Genomic DNA, 21673 nt, shown 5'->3' on the forward strand with positions numbered 1-21673 from the left:
TAAAATGTTTCCTTTTTCTGAAACTGAGTCACTTGCATTTTATATTTCTAAAGTGTGGATGGGAATGATGGTGGCACAGGCTACAGCAATGGTGGTAGGAGGGCAGGGGAAGTGAGCATGTATCTACCCTGCTACCATGGCAGGCACTGACAGGTATAGCCTAATTTATCTTTTTCTTTTGCCTGTGCCTGGGGCATGCAGAAGTTGTGGGGCCAGGGATCAAACATGCACCACAGCAATGACAAGGCCAGATCCTTAACCCGCTGAGCCACCAGGGAACTCCAGGTATAGCCAATTTAATCAATATAATAATTGCAGGAGATAAGTATTATTACCTTTTCTTTAAGATAAACAGCCCTGAGGGTCTAAGGATAGGTTTTAGACCTTTGCTTAAGGTCTCCCAGCTAATAAGTGGCAAAGGTGGGTTTCAAACCTATCTGTCTCCAAAGCCCCTTTTCTCAACTCTTTTTCCCCTCTTCCACTCAGAAGGTCTTCTCTAGGTATGTCTTTACCTGAGAAGCTGGCAGCCCAGGTGATGTTGAGGTTGAAGTTCTTGGAGGCATTGATGAACATGTCTAAATCCCTGTTTTGCTGATCAGAAGTATAAATAATTAGAAAATTAATTACTATAACAGTTTCTAACTTTAAAATAAAGCAGTAATTAAATTTTACCATCTCAACTTTCTTAATTACAAAAAAGATATTTTAATGTCTCAAAAGAAACTCACACTTATAGAAGGGTTAGCAAAAATTTCTAACCTTAACATAAGCAATATAAATAAAATTTCACTTCAAATAAATTTCACTTCCTTCCCACAGAGGTATATGGGGTTTAATGCTTTATCAAATGCCTAACTCCAAGAAAAAAGACCCTCACCAGAACACAATGACCTACATCCTGTAATCTATGTTAGAGGGATCAGCCTCCTAAGAATCCTCAGGGCAGCCCTTTCCAAACGTCTAGAGAGGAAAATACTCGGATCAAGTGTCTCAATTTATATTTATGTATAATTCAAACCTATGTACTTCTGAGCCCATAGATTATATACAGTGTAAAAAGTTCTCCAAAATGGAAACGGTTTTTAAAAAATAGCACAAAAAGCTGAAATAAACTAAGTTTAAAAACTTTTGATCATCTTCAATCATGATTAAGAATATTTTTCTCAAAATGCTCAACATCGCTGATTATAAGAGAAATGCAAATCAAAACTACCATGAGATACCACCTCACACCAGTCAGAATGGCCATCATTAATAAATCCACAAATAGCAAGTGCTGGAGGGGCTGTGGAGAAAAGGGAACCCTCCTGCACTGCTGGTGGGAATGTAAACTGGTACAGCCACTATGGAGAACAGATTGGAGATACCTTCGAAATCTATACATAGAACTTCCATATGACCCCGCAATCCCACTCTTGGGCATCTAGCCGGACAAAACTCTACTTAAAAGAGACACATGCACCTGCATGTTCATTGCAGCACTATTCACAATAGCCAGGACATGGAAACAACCCAAATGTCCATCAACAGATGATTGGATTCAGAAGATGTGGTATATATACACAATGGAATACTACTCAGACATAAAAAAGAATGACATAATGCCATTTGTAGCAACACGGATGGAACTAGAGAATCTCATACTGAGTGAAATGAGCCAGAAAGACAAAGACAAATACCATATGATATCACTTATAACTGGAATCTAATATCCAGCACAAATGAACATCTCCTCAGAAAAGAAAATCATGGACTTGGAGAAAAGACTTGTGGCTGCCTGATGGGAGGGGGAGGGAGTGGGAGGAATCGGGAGCTTGGGCTTATCAGACACAACTTAGAATAACAGATTTACAAGGAGATCCTGCTGAGTAGCACTGAGAACTTTGTCTAGATACTCATGTTGCAACAGAACAAAGGGTAGGGAAAAAAAAATGTAATTGTAATGTATACATGTAAGGATAACTTGATCCCCTTGCTGTACAGTGGAAAAATAAAAAAAATTTTAAAAAAAGAATATTTTTCTCTCACTAAAAATATTTCAAGAGAAATATGACAAAATATATTTCATTCCTTTGAAAATGCTATATAGCACTTAGAGATACAGCAATTTGAAGAGCTAGTTTATTTTGACTCTTGAGACTGAAAAGGCCATCTCTGAAAAAATGCTGAGCCAGCTGGAAGAAGAGCACTGTCAGCTGTGCTGGCTAAGTCATGATACTAATATTCAGTTTTCACTGAAATTTGGCTAATAAATCTCTTTCTTAGGGTCAAAAAATTGTTTTTCCAAATGAGTCAGATGTTGTATTTTATATTTTTGAATCCAATCCTGCTGAAGTTCATTTTGAAAGATTTTGAAACAGGTTAGAAAAAAGACTTTAAAGGCTGTTCTCTTGATAGTTTTTACAGCAAAAAATTACAACAATGGAAGCATTTCCAAACAGCATTTCCAAAATGTGATAGTTTTTCTGACAAAACAGTCACCTTCTGATTTACTGATAAAGCCTCACCTTCCTCTTGAGGGGACAGCTCAAGTGTTTATTTTTTAATAACACAGCACATTACTAGCCATCACTTCTTTCCATGGAAAAGATTAATAAACTTGAGATCCTGGTGCTTTTGTAAAAGACAGGACACACACATTGTATAACGCTATTAAATATTATCCTAAGAAAAACAAGGCAGTAAATAAATTTTATGTGTGGCACTTTTGCTATAGCCTTATCCTGAAAAAATTAAAAAAAAAATTCTGGTCAATACAACCACTGAAATTATATACCAACACAGCTTTTCCACAATATTTTCACTGAAAGTCATTTATTATTTTTCTTAAAAAGCTATTCATTCATGAGAATATATTTTCTCTAGTGCATCTCTTCTCAATTTTATCACTGAAGTGGAATATAAAAAACAAATCTTCCTTTCATTTAACTGTAAACATCACACACTATGGACTTTGTTTTACTACTAATTTATTTATTTCTTAAATTCAGCAGTGCCTGTTGATAACGTTTGTTAACAAAGGAGTATACTTCGGCTTTTTATCATATAGTTTTCCATATCTCGTTTGTTACATTTATTGTATTTTGTAATGGTAAATGACTCTGCGTTTGTTGATGAGAAATAAGAAACCTCTAAGGAGGTTCCTAAATAATTTATCATCAAGTTTAGTAAAATTTCATTTGAGTGAGAAAAAAGAATCTATACATGTATGTGTAACTGGGTCACCATGCTGTATAGTACAAAATTGACAGAACACTGTAAACCAGCTATAATGAAAAAAAAATCATTATGTAAATCAATAAATAAAATATTTTAAGAAAAATTTCATTTGTACCAGAGTAGTTTTGAATGACTTTCTATTTCACTGAAGAAATCATAATGGTGTGTCTTCACGACCTAGATGCTTCACTTTTAAAGGTCGTGCTGTGGTCGGTCCCTTCTACCACCAGGTAATTCTTTATGGCAGGTGAGCTTCACCATTAATAACAGTAGATATCAAAATACATTTCAAATAGTTACCTTAATAATTTCAATTATCTCTGGCTAACCTCTTATTGGACAACTAAACCGTCACTGTTTTTACCTCTTAATGAGGCTAAGAACTCTTTCTAGGTGCAGACGTGTCACCTTCCTTGCATCGCTGGTATTAATTCCCATTCTGCGGGAGTACAAATGGGTTCTGCCGCTGTCCCCTGACAGGGCAGTTCCCTGTGCAGTCTCCTCTCCTTTCCTGTATGGGACTGCGAAGGGCTGATGGGACACCACATACGTGTGGAGTCAATGTCACTCTCTGTATCGAACTCTGGTAAATCGTAACAACACCATTCTTACCTTTTAGAGAGAAAGGAGATAAAATGCAGATTCCAACATTTCTTTCCTGTCCCTCTACACATCATCCTGTGGGCTCCACTCTGGAGATGGCAACTAAGGCAGTGCCTCTACCCATAATGAGCAAGAAAAAGATCCATACAAATTCAAAACAAAGTAAGAAGCTTTAAACCTTACTTCATCAGGAGTAGCCACAAAATTGATGGCTGTGTAATAGCGATCATCTTCCTGGGATAGGCTAAAGGTGAACTGATAGTCAATAAGAAGAGTATCTACGGAAGAAAGAAATGCGTATTTAAAAGCTGAGCAAAACAGAATAGGTCTCTAGGGAAACTGACTGATTTTCTCATAAATATTCAATAGCCAGGAAACCGCTTTTGGCAGAGGAAATCAAGTCTACGGGCACCATCATTTTATTTGAGTTCACCCACTGAAAACCGCCCTATATTATGTTCCTGGTTGAGATTTTAGGCTCCAACCTAACTCACCTACAAATATTAATTGAGCATCTATTCATGCTTAAAAGATACAAAGCTATAAATTAATTGTATAAAGTAATCAAGATTCCATGTAAAAATTGTTGATTCCAGGTCTGGAGCAAGGAATATGTGCCTCATTTATCTTATTCTAGAAATCAAGGAAATATTCAAAGACTAATAATGAAGCAAAAGAACATACCTTGAAAAGAGCCTACTGGCCAAAAATGGTATTCCTTAATTCTAAAAAGTATTGCACAGTTCAACAACCTGATTTAAAACTGGGTAAAAGACTTGCATATTTCTCCAAAGAAGATAAACAAATGGCCAATAAGCACACGAAAAGGTGTTCAACATCATTGATCATTAGGGAAATGTAAATCAAACCCACAATGGGAAATCATATCACCTATAATAGGATGACTACCCAACCCCCTCCCCCCCCAAAAAAAAACTGTTGGTGGGGTTGTGGAGAAACTTGGAACCCCTGTGCACTGCTGGTGGGAATGTAAAATGGTGCAGCGGCTATGGAAAATAGTATGGCAGTCCTCAAAAAATTAAAAATACAATTACCAAATGATCCAGCAATTCCACTTCTGAGCATATACCAAAAGAACTAAAAGCAGGATCCTGAGGGCTATTTGTTCAACCATGTTCATAGCATAGTCACTAAAGAGATCATAGCTATTAGTCACAATAGCCCAGTGGTGGAAAGAATCCAAATAACCATCAACAGATGAATGGATAAACAAAATGCAGTCCATTCATTCAATGGAGTATTACTCAGTCTTAAAGAGGAAAAAATTTTTTTTTCTTTTAGGGCCGCATCCATAGCATACGGCCGTTCCCAGGCTAGGGGTCAAACCAGAGCTGCAGCTCTGCCTATGTCAGAGCCACGGCAACACCAGAATGAAGTACGTATGCAACCTACACCATAGCTCGTGGCAACTCCGGTTCTTTTTTTTTTTTTGTCTTTTTGCCTTTTCTCCTGCCGCTCCCGCGGCATACGGAGGTTCCCAGGCTAGGGGTCTAATCGGAGCTGTAGCCACCAGCCTACGCCAGAGCCACAGCAAGGCTGAACTCCGGATTCTTAACCCACTGAGCGAGGTCAGGGATTGAACCTCATCCTCATGGATACTAGTCAGGTTCACTACTGCTCAGCCGCAGGAGGAACTCTGAGAAAGGAAATTCTGAAAACATGAATGAACCTTGAGGACACTATGCTAAATGAAATAAACAGGTCACGAAAAAACAAATATTGTCTATTTTTACTTAAACGAGGTATCTAGACTAGTTGAATTCACAGAGATAGAAAGTAAGGTGGAGTTCCCGTCGTGGCGCAGTGGTTAACGAATCCGACTAGGAACCATGAGGTTGCGGGTTCAATCCCTGCCCTATGCTCAGTGGGTTAATGATCCGGCGTTGCCGTGAGCTGTGGTGTAGGTTGCAGACGCGGCTCGGATCCCGCGTTGCTGTGGCTCTGGCATAGGCCGGTGGCTACAGCTCCGATTCAACCCCTAGCCTGGGAACCTCCATATGCCGCGGGAGCGGCCCAAGAAATAGCAACAACAACAACAAAAAAAGACAAAAGACAAAAAAAAAAAGTAAAATGGTGATTGCTAGGGGCCAGGGAAAGAAGGAAATGAGATATTGGCAAATATATTTTGAACTGTTCAAAAAACTGCCAAATGATTTTATGAAGTGGAAAAGCATTTTACATCCCCACAAAAAATTTAGGAGGGTTTCAGTTTCTCCACATCACTGCTAAAATGTGGCACTGGCTTTTACTCTTCAAGATAGAGAAATAGATTATAATGCACCAAATTACAAAAGATTAATTGATGTGGTTTCAGTTTATACATTGTAAACTAACCCTTAAGAAATGACCAGTTGTCTGGTTTTGGTTTGGTATTAAAGGGTAATACACATAGTTGTCTGAAAAGGTTGTTAAAATACTCTATCCTTTTCCAACTATACATCTGGTAGGGCCAGTTTTGTTTTTGTTTTTGTTTTTTATTTCATGTACTTTAACCAAGGAAACATGGTGCAACAAACTGAATGCAAAGGCAGATATGAGAATCCAATTGTCTTCTAATAAGCCACAGTCTTGGCTTCTGATTCCTGTCGTATTAGGGCTATATCTCGCTGTGGTTTTAATACACATATCTCAAATGTCTAATAATGTTACCCATTTTTTCATATGTTTATTGGCAATTCATCTATCTTTTTTGTTGCAATGTCTATTCAAATCTTTGTTTTTAACTGCAATTGTCCCCTTATCCCAGAGTCATAAGTTATTTATTCTGAATATAAACTGTTTATCAAAGATATGGTTGGCAAACATTTTTAGTGTGTAGCTTGTTTTTTTTTTTAACTTTTTTAATGGTATTTTATTGACTGGTTGATTGTCTTTTTAGGACTGTACCTATGGCATATGGAGGTTTCCAGGTTAGGGGTCAGATCGGAGTTGTAGCCACCAGCCTATGCCATAGCCACAGCAATGCCAAATCCAAGCTGCATCCATGACCTATGCCATGACCTAACGCTGGATCCTTTAACCTACTGAACAAGGCCAGGGATTGAAACCACATACTCATGGATACTAGTCGGTTTCTAACCCTGCTGAGCCACAATGGGAACTCCTTAATGGTATATATTTTTTTAATTTAATTTTATTTTTAAGACCACACTTAAGGCACATGGAGGTTCCCAGACTAGGAGTCAAATCAGAACTACAGCTGCTGGCCTACACCACAGCTCACTACACCACAGCTCACGGCAACGCCAGATCCTTAACCCACTGAGCAAGGCCAGGGATCGAACCTGCAAACTCATGGTTCCTAGTCGGATTTGTTTCCGCTGTGCCACGATGGTAACTTTTTAAAACGCAAGTTTTAAATTTTGATAAGTCTCAATAAACAACTTCTTTTTCTTTTTGGCTATGCCTGTGGCATGTAGTTCATGGTCCAGGGATCAAACCGAAGCATCACAGCAGCGACCTGAGCAGCTGCAGTGACAATGCCAGATCCTTAACCCGCTGCACCACAAAAGAACTCCAACAACTTTTTCTTTTATGAATTGTGCTTTTAAAATAAGATCTAAGAACTCATGAAGTTTTTTTCTTCTTTTCCTTGGAAAAAACACATTCATGTCCAGCTGAACATGAATTTGAGGGTATATTATATAGTAGAATGCCACAACATTAGCTCTTCTCTGGTTCAATAATCTGGCCAAGAATGTGGATTCTCCTACAGGAAGAAAATGTATTTACCCAGAAGGACTTGGTCATCTTGCCAGATTTACCTTTCACTAGAAGTTATGAGATATTAGTCATTATCTAATGACTAGTCATTAGTCATTAGATATTTTATTTCACATATTTGTTCCTAAAGAGGAGTTTAACAAAAATCGGTTTCAGAAAATGATAGCTTCAACTATATTTTAAGAATTCTGGCATTGTTTTGTTTTTGCTTAAAAATTTTTTTGGCTACGCCTGAGGCATGCAGACGTTCCCTGGTTAGGGATCAAACCCACACCATTGTAGTGACAATGCCGAATCCTTAACCTCTAAGTTACCAGGGAACTCTAAGAATTTTGTTTTTGATTGATCCTAAAATATGAACTATGACAACTCCAACTAGGTAATGACAAATGAAATAAGGTTTCAGGAGAATATGAATAAGGAAAGCCAGAAATGTACATCTCTGTACTCTTCCCTGCTCTCTGCTATGGACAGACTGATATAAACCACAACCAGACTTAAAGCAGCTTAAAATAGTGTTCACATATGTATGAAACTTAATAGAATGCAACACATCAAATTAGAGGATACTTCCACAGGTGGTTACTATATTCTTATAGTCTGTATGATTCTCTAACCAAGTTAAAGGAAATAATGAAGTTTTACTGAACTGCTTTGCTTCTAGACAAATAAGAAGTGCAAAACACTTACAATAACATGTTCCTTTGAGAGGGTTTCCTTGGTATCGGTTTTCTACCTCACATCTAGGGGGGGAAAAATGAAGGTTATTTTCCATTGTTACTTAAAACAGAATCTACATTCATTTTAAAATCAAGCAGATCTTTATATATAACTACAGTTTTTGAGTCAGTATAATTATATTCTTCACTGCTAGACTCAAATCAGGTGAACTAATGAGAGTTTGCATTCATTTTCAAAGGTGACTGCCCAGCAATTCACACCAATAACTGATACACATTTGAGATAAATCTAGATGAAATACAATTTAGATCTTATTTATTATCATAAAAAACACATTTCACTATTGAATGGACTAAATATTCTCCTAAAAGCACAGTCAGAACATTTTCAATTTGATTTACCTATGGTTGGTTGCTAACAAAGCAGTAAGTTTTTATCCATCTTGGAATGTGTGGGTGTGGATGAGACTGTGACAAAGGCTAACTGTGTAGATGAGATTATGTCAAAACATGTAAGTGGTGGCTGCGTGGAAGAGCGGCTATCTTATATGTGTGTTTTTCACCAATAGCCATTTAGCTTTCTCTCTCCTTTTTTTTTTTTTTTTTTTTTTGCTTTTTAGGGCTGCACTCATGGCAGGCATACGAAAGTTCCCAGGCTAGGGATCGAACCAAATCTGCAGTTGCCACCCTACACCACAGCCACAGCAAAGTAGGATCCTGGCCACATCTGAGACCTACATCACAGCTCATGGCAATACAGGATCTTTAACCCACTGAGTGAGGTCAGGGATCAAACCTACAACTTTATGGATGCAAGTCGGGTTCATAACCTGCTGAGCCATAACAGGAACGACCAAGCTCTCTGTTTTTGTTACTGCAATAAAATTAGAGCTGTTACTGAAAGAAAATTAAAAATATTTTTCCTATGTACACATCTCACTTTTCCCTGGACAATTTGATCCTGTTCTTTTACAAGTGAGAGAAGGATAAACACCAATAATCACTTTTTCATCAGTCTTGAGAAAAAAAAGTTCTAGTCAAAAAGAGATATTAAAGGAGTTCCCACTGTGGTACAGCAGGTTAGGAATCTGACTGCAGTGACTCAGGTCACTGTAGAGGCGCAGGTTTGATCCCCAGCCCAGCACAGTGGGTTAAATGATCCAGCATCTGGTTCAGTCCCTGCCCAGGAACTTAGAAATGCTGCAGGAGCGGCAATTAAAAAAAAAAAAAAAAAAAAAAAAAAAAAGAAGAATTATTAATTTTCCCAAAGATATCATCTATGACATCATAAAACTCAGTCTCCCACTACACAAAGTGATTCAGGCAGGCGCAATAACTATGAACTATGAGGAGAGGAGGGAAAAGCATAGGTCAAACACTTTTCCAGATAAATAATAATAAGGATATTATGTCCTTTTATCTAGAGTGATTATCAGCAATTGCTTAGATCTAAAATCTCCTGAAGAGAAAGTCTCTCACTGGACCTACACACATCTCATTTCTTTGATATACATCACAACAGAAGGCAGGGTTGATTCATTTTACCTATTACACTTTTCTGTTTAAAAGAACCTAGATTTAAAAATTAAATTTAATCTCTGATTAGTGTTTTCTTCACATATTAGCTTTAGGGTAGCATAAAACCAGTAAAAATGAACATTGGTGTAGACCATAAAATGCAGAGAGAACAATTCCTTCCTGAATACGACATCAAGGCCTCAGTCCCTGCTGACATTATTACTAGTTTTTGTTTGTTTGTTTGTTTTGTTTTAAAGAAAAACAAAGTTTACCAGTGACTCTCTGCTGGTATCAGCTCAATGTTTGACACTACTAAACTTTCCTCTCTTAAGTCTCCTCTTGAGAGAATGAGTAAAACTGGAGCATATTTTAGGAGGTTTTCTGGTGAGGCGGAGAGCAGCTGGGGAATCGCCTCTCTTGTTTCAACTCACCAGGACAGTAAAAACAATTCTCACTAGTCTCACTATTGACAGACGGGGACAATGAGGCTTAGCACAGTTAAGCGGAGGCACAGCCAGGGCTGAATCCCCACATGTGCTTGATGCTGTTGGCATCCTCCTGAATTTCAACTCCAAACTCTTCTCTGGAAGATGTTTGACATACTTCATCAAGGAAAATACTAAAACAGGAAGGGAGGTGTTAAAGCCAAGAGGACCCCTTTACTATTAGACAACCAAAATGCCAAATAACATACTGTCCTAGAATACCAGCTCTTCCAGCTCTATCTTTTAGGAAAATCTGACATGACAAAAATCAAGATGTTAATAAAGTTAAAAGACTAATCCAAATCAGCGACCCAGGAATTGTCACTCAAACATAAAAATACAAATTAAAGAGCCATTAAGGAATTAGGACAAAACTGACGACCTTCTCAGTATGAAGGGTGTAAATTAGACCTGTCTAAAGTATAGAGGGAAAAATTTCAAATCAATCAACTTGGAAATCCCTTAGAGCCCATGGCAACAAGGCACAGGGAAGACAGTGGCTCTTGGGTTCAGGCAGCTTCACAGACCCTTGGCCCGCCTGGCGAGGTGTGGCCCATGGCAGGAGTTCTAGGTGTGTATACTCACAGCTGGCACTCGTCCCCCTTGACGCCCTTGGTGGTGCAGAAGCACTTGCCCGTGTTGGTGTTGCACAGTGACGCATGCCCGTTGCACTTGCACGCTGGGGAGAAGGAAAGGGGTAGGGGGGAGGGCATGGTCACAATTGGCTTAAAAGATTACAACTATCAGAGACTTTTTCCTAAAACAATTTTATCTGAATTGGATTCAATAGGAAAGACAGATAAAATAAAAGCCGCTATTTAATGGATAAGATTCTTGTTTTTCAGCCGGTGGTTTATCTCAAGTACTGTCAAGGCAACATTAAAGAAGCCAAAGGCACAGGCCAGCAGAAAAGAGAATGCCAGTGTCCACTGCCACCTGAGGCTGTTGCTCTTTTGATCTTTGCCACAGGCTCTGTTTTTCACTACCACGCTTCTTTCATTCACTAGCACAATTTCTTTCATTTCACAAGGGCTCGTCTGGCTAAGCTCCACCTCAGCTGAGGTGCCTTCTCCACAAAAGCTGTGTTTCAGATCACACCAGGATTCCAGCGGCAGATCAGTGTTTCAGAGATCCTCTAGGACTCGCCACCCTTGCCTGCCTTCTTCTTGGCCTTCAGAACAAATGACTCTTGTCATCTCCCTCCTCTAGCCATCAACATACCTCCACCTTCTTTCATCCAACACATAAGTGTGAGCTATGACCCATTTTATACTCCAGGTGAAATAAACGAATCCTTTTGCTCAAAACCTTTTCATGCTAAATCTGTTTTTTTGGTGAATAAGTTAAAAGTATTAGGCTGGAGATAGGTGTACTTTTAAAAGAAACCTTGTGCAACAACAACAACAAAAATCGTCCATAGAAACCTATGAATAGACTAGTGCAGTGATTAAGAAGATTTATGCTGGAATGAGAAACACAAGGGTTCAACTCTGGGCTCTGCTGACCATACAGAGAGCTGCAGTGTATTAACAAAAGCACTGGGCCTAAGTCAGTTTGCCTGGGTTTCAATTCAGGCCCCTCCACTTGGCTCTCCGTAACTTTGGGCCCACTACTTGACCTTCCTAGGTCGGCTTCCTCTGTGACTTGGATAATGAAAGTGCCCATCTCACAGGGTTGTAGGGAGGGTTAAATGAGATAATATATGAAAGAGACACAGTAAGCATTCAAAAAATCATGACTGTTACCCATCGCTGAAGGACTATACAGTTCTAAGAAGAAAACATTTCAGACCTGATGCCACTCACAGTATTTTTAAATCATGCTTTCTATTATGGATTGTGAGTCTGAAAAACAAAGCTAGCTCTAATTTCTGGACTCAAGCCCCATAAATGCCACAAATGCCACAGAGGAGAATGTAATTATCTAAGAAGACAGCCACAGATACAGAGATGATGGCACTTAGAGGCACAACCAGGCCTGGTAGTTAAAGTCACACATCCTGGACGTGGTTCTCAGTGTGGCCAAATCTCCTGGTGAGCCCTTGGGCAGGTGACTTGATCTCTGGGATAATACAAGCGCCAATGTCCCAGGTAGCTGCCAGCACAATGTCCTGTACACACTCACCACTCAAAGATGCCAGGAACTCTGACTACCATCTAACAGATGGAACCTATTCACAAGGAGTGGGGAAAAAATGACACTGAATGCTTTTTAATCTGAGCAAGACATTTCATTTAAGAGTAGTGGGAAAGGACATCAGAAGAGTAGTAGTAACTGCTCACATCTATCTACCTGTCAGGTCTTACTGACTTTTTATTTCAACAACCACTCTACTATCCCCGTTTTACAAATGAGGAAACTGAACCCCAGTTCAGAGGTTAAGGGATATTCCGCCAGGAAGCTAGCTCTGCTCTGGGATCAGATTCTCAAAGGCTATGTTAAGGAGTCTGGAGGTGGGATCTGGGGAGGAGGTAGAGATTTTCCTTTCTTAATTATTTTTGTACTCAGACCTAAGAGGACTGTCCACTGAAAATTAGAACAAACAAAAAAGTATCATTTGTCATTTAAAAAAAATATGTTATTTGTGTTCTAACAAAGTATCTTCTTGCGTACAGGAATCTATTTGATATGTATGAGGAAACATGAGATGATTTAAATCTTTAAAAATAACAGAAGTAAAAATAACAGAAGTAATGAAGAGTCCAGGGCCCAGCAAAAAAAAAAAAAAAAGTGATTTTTGAGGCCCAATCACAGATCATGACAAAGGCTTTCCCTGGTGGGCCTTACGGGGAAAGCTGCCCTGCCCACGCACCTTGGTGGCAGTCCCTGAGGGGAGCTGAGTTAAGACCTCGGGCCCCCTGGGCAGCCCCTCTCTCTCACATCTCTGCATTCCTCATGAGGTGCTCTTATTCCTCCTAGGTCTCTTTATCTGAGGCCCTGAGCAGACCTTTTCTTCAGGCACCCCATTCAGGAGGAGGAGGGAAACCCCGTACTCTTCCACTCCGAGCCCTTCCCTATTCCCCGCCCTCACCACCTCAGGGTCCTGCTGGGCCTTCTGTTCTGGGCTCACTCAACAGCATCGTGCTGACCCAAACCTATGCTGACCCACCTGACACCAGCGCCCCTGCAGGAGGGAGAGTGAAAGGAGGGGAGTCAGTGCTTTCTCCAGTGTAAGCTTCTGTTTATACCATTACGGGAAGTAATGAAAGGCTAGATCCCTTCACTTTTGACAAGATGCTTTCACGGCTACTCCAAAACGTGGCAGCTCTGCTCTCTCTCCCCTAGCTCAGATAAGCTCCTGATAAAGTATAACTTAAGAAATGCGGTGTCGGAAACCAAGGGGTTTTTTCCCTCAAAGATATTCAAGTCAAACAGACACCTGGTTTGCAAGCAGAAACCCTGTAAAATCTGACTTACGTTGACACTTTCCCCCGTTGGTGGGATCACCATAGAAGCCAGATATGCAGGTCTCACAGTGCCTGCCTGTGGTCAGGTTCTCACACTTCTCACAGACACTCTGATTAACGCATTTGCTGTGGCCGTTGCACTGGCAAGCTGAAAGAAAGAATTTTAAGGTGATTGTCCCATGGTATAACTGAGTGCAATAAGTTCCACAAGATTTATTTGCAACTGTTTAAGTTCCTTATTGCCACTAAATACAAAATCAACAAAATTACTAAAAACTAGTTTGAGAAATAAGATCAAAACACCAAAAAAAAGAGCTAGTCTAGGAATATCAGAATATATCTATACCACAAGGTGAAAGTCTACAGCCATTAAGTTGTTGCTCACTGTGAAAATAATATATGCTCATGACGGTAAATTTGGAAAATACAAAGGAAGGGGGAAGAAAATCATATATAATTCTATCACCCAGAGATCACTGGTCACATTTGAAATTTTTCCTTCCAGTCTTTTTTCTATACAGTTTTACACAGTTGTGTTCGTATTAATATTTAATTTTGATCTTATTAATGTAGATCAAATTATTTTAGCACATAATTTCCTCTATCATAAACAAAAGTTTTGTGGCTGAAAGATTTCTATGAATCCTAAGTCATTTAATGATTCCTTTATATTCTGATATTTAGTTTGCTTTCAATTTTTCATTTTTAGAAAAGTAACCATGCTTATATGTAAACATTTCCATAAGTGGAATTACTGACTCCTGATATAGGACTTTACAGCTAGGAAGTTATATGAAGCCTCTATTGCTCAGGCTGCTCAGGACAGCTGGGCACTGCAGGCTCCAGGTGGGGCCACTCACAAGCTACAACCTATAAGCAGACCTGTTTTTTTCTCTTCTTAGCTCTGAGATATAACTGACATACCACTGTGTAAATTTAAAGTGTACTTTAAAGTGTACAAGATGTTGCTTTGATACAATTATACACACACAAGGCAAAGTCATGACCACCATAGCTTTAGCTAATACCTGCATCACAGCACATAATCACCACTTCTTTTTTGTGGTGAAACATAAGATCTACCCTTTTGGAGATCTGTCTTGGTTGATCAATGTGACACAGTCACCACCTTGGCAACTTTCCATGGGCCTGCATCTGTTTTGTTTACTCACTTGCTCTCTACCCCATGTCTGTAGGTATTTGAGTTGTATACGGACTGCAACTGAAAAACTTAGAGATGACTACATCGAAGAGTCCAGCAAAATTGCTTAAGATGTATGGCATATAATGTTTTCCTGTGAAGATGAACAATTATGCGCAAAGCAAAAGGGCAAAGCACGACATAAAAAAAATGTAATACCTAAAATCATTTACCAAAATATCTGTATTCTGGTTCAAGATTAAAAGACTGAACAAATGCTTCTCTCTCTTCTTCAAAATCTCACTGAAATTAAAGAAGAAATGTAAAGACAATCAGGAGTATGGGATAAGAGGAAAAGGTGCTATGAGAAGTAATGGAGAGAGATTTCTAAGACACTGAATTTCTATTAGTATTCAGAACACCTCAAGGAGGGAGGCACAACCAATGCATCCAGACACCTGGTCCGTTATTCGTTCCTTTCTCCACTGCAGAAGGAATGCAGACCATTCAACAACAGCCGGAGCAGAGCAGAGCTGGAGTGTCTTAGGACATCACACCATGCCTTCACAACTGCTCAGTACACCCAATACTGATAAGCCCAGACAGTTATAAGTACAAATCAGCCTTGAGGAATCACTAGTCTAAGAAAATCATCAACCTAAAAGCACCACCTAAACATGCAGGATAACCAGCTCTGAAGGAAAGAGTAATGCAAGAAACTTAAGAGAATGAAAAATACTAATTTTAGTAAATTTAAGTGGGCTTCAGAGATCACTGTATTCATAAAGCAAGCAAGCTCTGAAAAAACTTCACAATATTTAGAGATTTCTCAAAATGAAAAGGATAAAACAAGACCAGATACAAAATAAAAACCCTTCAATAGGATTTTTGAGGAGAACACATATAGCTAAAAGGCTACCTCTAGAAAATAATATGAACAGCTGTATGCCAACAAACTTGATTACTTAGATGAATAGGAGTTCTCTTCCTGTGATGCAGTGGGTTAAGGATCTGGTATTGTCACTGTAGTGGCTCAGGTCACAGCTGTGGTGCGGGTTGGATCCCTGGCCCAGGAACTTCCACATGCCACAGGCACGAACAGAAAGAAAAATTCCTATAAAACAGACTCAGAAACAGAAAATCTGCCTATCTTAAAGTCTGCTTACCTATGAACACTAAGTAAAAAGATTGAATGAATAATCAAAAATCTTCCCACAAAGAAAACTCCAAGCCCAGATGGCTTCACTGGTGAGTTTTACCTACACTTAAAGAAGTAACACCAATCCTTTTGCAAATTCATTCAGTAAATACAAGAGGAGGGGATAGTTCCCAACTCACTCCATGAAGCCACTACTACCCTGATACTAGAGTCAGACAATCATCACAAGAAAGAAAACTACAGAACATACCTATACCCCTCATGAATACAGGCACAAACTATCCAACTAGCAGACTGATTTCAGCAACACATTAAAAGGGATTACACAGCATGAGCAAATGGACTTTAGCCCAGAAATGAAAGGCTGGTTTTAACATCCTTAAATCAATTAGCATAATACATCGTATTAATAAACTCAAGAACAAAACCACATGATTATCATGATACAGAAAAAGCATCCAACAAAATCCAGCACCCAATCATGACAAAAATCCAAAAAAAACTAGGAACAGAAGGAAAATTTCTCCACCTGATAAAGGACATGTATGAAAACCTAAAGCCAACATCATACATAACAGAGAAAGACTGAATTCTTTCCCCCCTTAAGATCAGGGACAAGACAGTAATGCCCATTCTCACCACTTTTATCTAAAACTATATTGGATTTCTAGCCAGGCCAATTAGCCCCCCAATAACAACAACAACAAAAATTTTTTAAAGGTAACCAGATCAGAAAGGGAAAAGTAAAACTGTTTTTCTTAGCAGAAAACATGACCATATATATATATATATATATATATAGAAAACCCTAGAAAATCCACTAAAAACCAGTAGAAATCATGAGTTCTGCAAGGTAACAGGACACCAGATCAACATAAAAAAATCAACTGTATTTCTGCATATTAACAAGGAACAATCAGAAAACAAAATTAAGATAATTCCATTCACAGCACCATGAAGAATAAAATATGCTGTATAGTAAATTTAACAAAATAAATGTAAGATACATATATTGAAAACTACAAAACATCGCTGAAGGAAAATAAAGAACTAAAGAAATAGAAAGACATTCCAGGTTCATCAACTAGAAGGCTTAATATTGTTAAGATGGTAACATACCCCAAATTGGTCTACAGATTCAATGCAATCTCTCTCTCTATCAAATACCAGAAGACTTATATTTCCCAATTTCAAAACGTACTACAAAACTACAGTAATCAAAAGACAGTGACACTGGATAAGGACAGACATATATTCTATCGTATTCAATCCAAAAGAAATGAGAGTCTATAAATAAGTTATTTAATTGATTTGCAACAAATGTGCTCCCAAAATTCAACAGTAAAAAAAAAAAAAAAAAAACCTTTCAATCAAAGGTGCAGGGACAATTGGTTAATCATATGCAAAAAGATAAATTTGGACCCCAACTTCACACCATATACAAAAAAGTAACTCAAAGTGAATTTTGGACCCAAATACAAAAAGATAATATCTAAGAACTTTAAAAGGAAAATATAGGGGTAAACCTTTGTGGTTAGGGGTTAGTTAGGCACTGATTTCTTAAATGCAATACCAAAAGCACATAGGATAAAAGAACTGATACAATGGACTTATAAAATTTAAAATTTTTGTATTTCAAAAGATACCAGCAAGAAAATAAAAAGAAACCCATGGAGGGGGAGAAAATATAAATAATCCCACACCAATAGGGGACTTGTATCTGATTCATTAAGAACTCCTATAGGCCAATAGTAAAAAGACAATGCAACTTAAAATCGGGAATTCCCGATTAGGCATCCAGCAGGTTAGGTATCCAGCATTGGCACTGTGGTGGCCTGGATTGCTGCTGTGGCACAGGTTCAATCTCTGGCCTAGGAACTTCCACTTGCCTCAGGTGTGGGGGGTGGGGGGGAAACCTGGGCAAAGAATTTGCATAGATAGTTCTTCAAAGAAGATGTACAAATGGCAATAAGATCTTAACCGAGTTCCCATCATGGCTCAGTGGTAACAAACCCGACTAGGATCCAGGAGGACGTGGGTTCGATCCCCGGCCTTGCTGGGTCAGTTAAGGATCTGGCGTTGCCAGAGCTGTGGTGTAGGTCGTAGATGCAGCTTGGATCCCGTGTTGCTGTGGCTGTGGTATAGGCCTGGGGCTACAGTTCCCTAGCCTGGAACTTCCGTATGCCATAGGTGTGGCCATAAAAAGATTAAAAAAAAAAAAAAAAAAGATGCTCGACTTCGTTAGGAATTAGGGAAATGCAAATCAAAACCACAATGAGACACCATTTCTCATATACTAGGACAACTACAATCAGACAGATACAAGTGTTGATGAGGTTATGGAGAAATCAGAACCTTTTTACACTGCTAGTGAGAATAAAAAATGGCACACTTTGAAAAACCTTGTGCCCATTATTCCCCATTTCTGCTCCTGGCCCTAGTCAACCACTAATCTCTTTTTTGTCTCTATGTATTTGCCCTTTTTTGGGCATTCCATATAAATGATATCATATAATACACAGTCTTTGCATTTGGCTGCTTTTATACAGCATGTTTTTGAGGTTCATCCATGTTGTAGGATATGTCAGCACTTCACTCCTTTTCATTGCCACAGAGTATCCCATACACGAATGTACCACATTTTGTTTATCCACTCACTGGCCGACAGTCATCTGGGTTGTTGCCACTGTTGACTATTATGAATAATACGACTATGAGCACTCAGTACCAGTTTTTGTATAGACATATGTTTTCAATTCTCTTGGGCATATACTGGGCCATATGATGGCTCTATGTTTTAACTTTCTGAGGAACTGCCAGACGGTTTTCCAAAGTGGCTACAACACTGTATGTTCCTACCAACAGTGTGTGAGGATTCCAATTTCTCAATTAATGTTGAATCTTTTTCCATGTGCTTAATTGGTTTAAACAGTTCTTTATGTATATTGGACATGAGACTCTTATCAGACATATGATTTGTAAATATCTTCCTATATTCTGCAGATTTTCATTTCACCTGATACATTCTTGATACGAGTGGGAAAAGCACAGATTTAAATAGTTCACTAATTAAAACACTAATAGATTACAAATAGAACTGTAGGTCCTCTAAAATCTTAGGGGAAAAAAAAGGACAAAACATTTAATCCAGTTTGGTAGATCAAAAGTTGGTTTCTCATTTTATTTTGCGTTTTCCTGTTTTCTCGATTTCCTTTTCTGAGAATGACTGGACATCCTTTGCCCACTTTTTCTGCTGGGCTGACATTTGGCTTTTCTTCTCCTGAAAGGTAGAGGCTTACATATTCTGGATGATAACCATTTGCTATATACACTACAGGTATTTTCTCCCAGTCTGAGACCCCTTGTTTACAGTGGTCTTTCCCTTACAGACATCCTCACAAAGAGCCCTGTGGCCAGAAGCACCATTCTCATCCACTAACCTCTTGGGCGTCCTGGCACCTGCCTAGCCTCCCCCAACTGTTCTGGAGGCCCATCGGTACATTCCTTAGTAGTTACTGAAAGTCTGAGGCAAAGGCCAATTTCCCAGGGTTGGCGTCTCAGGACAGCTACCCCATAGGTCAAGGCCCAAACTTTAGGTCAGCTAAAGGTCTATTCCTTCTTGCATCAACTACTGGAAAGGACAGAGAGAAGGGAAGGATGGGGAGAAGGGAAGGGAGGGAGGGAGGAGGGGAGGGGAGGGCAAAGAGCCGGGGGGAGAAAGGCAAGCAAGGCAGGCTGCATTTTTCCTTTTTCTCTCTTGTCAGAGGGAAAGAGTGTTTTCCTTCTCCCTTTTCTAAGAGCATTTCATTATGAAAACCTGTGTTTGAAAACCCACAGAAGCCTCAGGTTAGCACCAAGATGGAGGGATATTTTTCTTAAGGACTAATGAGCCATCTTTTTGAAATGTAAACATCAAGGTAGGCAGCGCCCTACCCACCGCCTCCACTATGGGAATGGGTCCAAACTGTCACCATCTGCTTGGTTTTTGTTTTTTTTTTCCTCCATTGGGTAAAGATAATAACTAATACAGGTGGCCATCTAGGCAAATTGAGAATAAACTATGAAAGAATGTAGAGCAAACAGTGCTGTCAAAACCTCTCACATGAAGACAAGGTATCTTCATTTTGAGAACATGTATATGACAGATTATACATGCTGGGCTGTTTAGAAGGGTGGAATTTCTCTGACTTTGCATTCTCATTAGTGGATTGCGGCGATGGGCACCACAGTCTGGTTTAATGCTTATTCAATAATAAAACAGTTCTTTCGTTTCTGCATCTGTGGAGAGGAATCTGGGGGTTGGCAGATATTATTTTTAGTCTTCCCCCCAACAATTGCTATGATGTACTTTTTTTTTGGTCTTTTTGCCATTTCTTGGGCCACTGCCGCAGCATACGGAGGTTCCCAGGCTTGGGGTCTAATCGGAGCTGTTGCCGCCAGCCTATGCCAGAGCCACAGCAACGCGGGATCCGAGCCGCGTCTGCGACCTACACCACAGCTCACGGCAACGCCGGATCGTTAACCCACCGAGCAAGGGCAGGGATCGAACCTGCAACCTCATGTTTCCTGGTCAGATTCGTTAACCACTGCGCCATGACGGGAACTCCTGATGTATTTTTAAGTAAAAAGAAAACTGCAGAATAATATATATCATATGCATAGTATACAGCATAGTATTTTTTATTTTAAAAATATGTATCTAGCGGTATCTATATTACACTCCTATAAGTCTTCTATGAAGAACTGGGATGAAAAGAGGAATTCTAGTTTTTTTTTTTAATCTGCATCTCTAATATTTAATTTTTTATAATGAACACATTTTATTACTTTTGTAGTAAAAGCAAAATAACTCACTTGAAGTCCTTAGTATTTTCACTAATTGACATCAAAAATATTTTTCGGAGTTCCGTCATGGCGCAGTGGTTAACGAATCCGACTAGGAACCATGAGACTGTGGGTTCGGTCCCTGCCCTTGCTCGGTGGGTTAATGATTCGGCGTTGCCGTGAGCTGTGGTGTAGCTTGCAGACGTGGCTCGGATCCCGCGTTGCTGTGGCTCTGGCGTCGGCTGGCGGCTACAGCTCCGATTTGACCCCTAGCCTGGGAACCTCCATATGCCACGGGAGCGGCCCAAGAAATGGCAAAAAAAGCCAAAAAAAAAAAAAATTTTTTTTCATATTAAACTATTCATCCTAAAACGATCTGTTACATTTTTTTCTTAAAGAAAATCCATATAAATAATGTAGCTTTCAAGGCATGCATCTTTGTAAACGGGTAGTGAAACACTTGATTCTGGATACACAAGGCATCTTACCTGGACAATGGATGAAAGACCAGTTGTATCTGCTGTCCTCCAGACACATGCTGGAATTGAGAAGGGGCTGTGGATAGGAACTTCCTGAGGGGGCCTGAGAAGGCATCTTCACTGGTCCTTTATAGGAGCCCTCTATGCATTTCCCTTTGCCAGTATTGCTGGGATCAGTACACCAGCCACAGCCTGGTTGCTCCAAGCAATGGCTACAGGTACAGTAGCCTGAACAATTTTCAGCTATAAAAAAACATGTTATAATTCACTATCACATTATGTAAATTCATTAAATTTACCCTTTTCTTTTTCTTCTTTTTTTTTTTTTTTTGGCCACATCCACAGCAAAAGAAGTTCCTGGGACAGGGACTGAACCCACGTCACAGCAGTGACCCAAACCACTGCTGTGACATG

The 21673-nt window shown here is 39.3% G+C and overlaps 1 protein-coding gene across 5 annotated transcripts in view; it reads right to left on the reverse strand.

Annotated features, from left to right (window-relative positions):
• The window catches only part of ATRN (attractin), a 185337-nt gene that overhangs the window by 58959 nt on the left and 104705 nt on the right, over positions 1-21673 (reverse strand). For all 5 annotated transcript variants that reach the window (XM_021077392.1, XM_001927289.7, XM_021077390.1 and 2 more), the window contains exons 18-23: positions 21269-21502; positions 13667-13804; positions 10835-10928; positions 8257-8309; positions 4006-4100; positions 513-591 (exon numbers count right to left, since the gene is read on the reverse strand). In XM_021077392.1, coding sequence (XP_020933051.1) covers positions 513-591; positions 4006-4100; positions 8257-8309; positions 10835-10928; positions 13667-13804; positions 21269-21502 — 693 coding nt within the window. The remainder of the gene's footprint in view (positions 1-512; positions 592-4005; positions 4101-8256; positions 8310-10834; positions 10929-13666; positions 13805-21268; positions 21503-21673) is intronic.

This window comes from Sus scrofa, chromosome 17 (genome assembly GCF_000003025.6).
Source record: "Sus scrofa isolate TJ Tabasco breed Duroc chromosome 17, Sscrofa11.1, whole genome shotgun sequence".
Lineage (NCBI taxonomy): Eukaryota > Metazoa > Chordata > Mammalia > Artiodactyla > Suidae > Sus > Sus scrofa.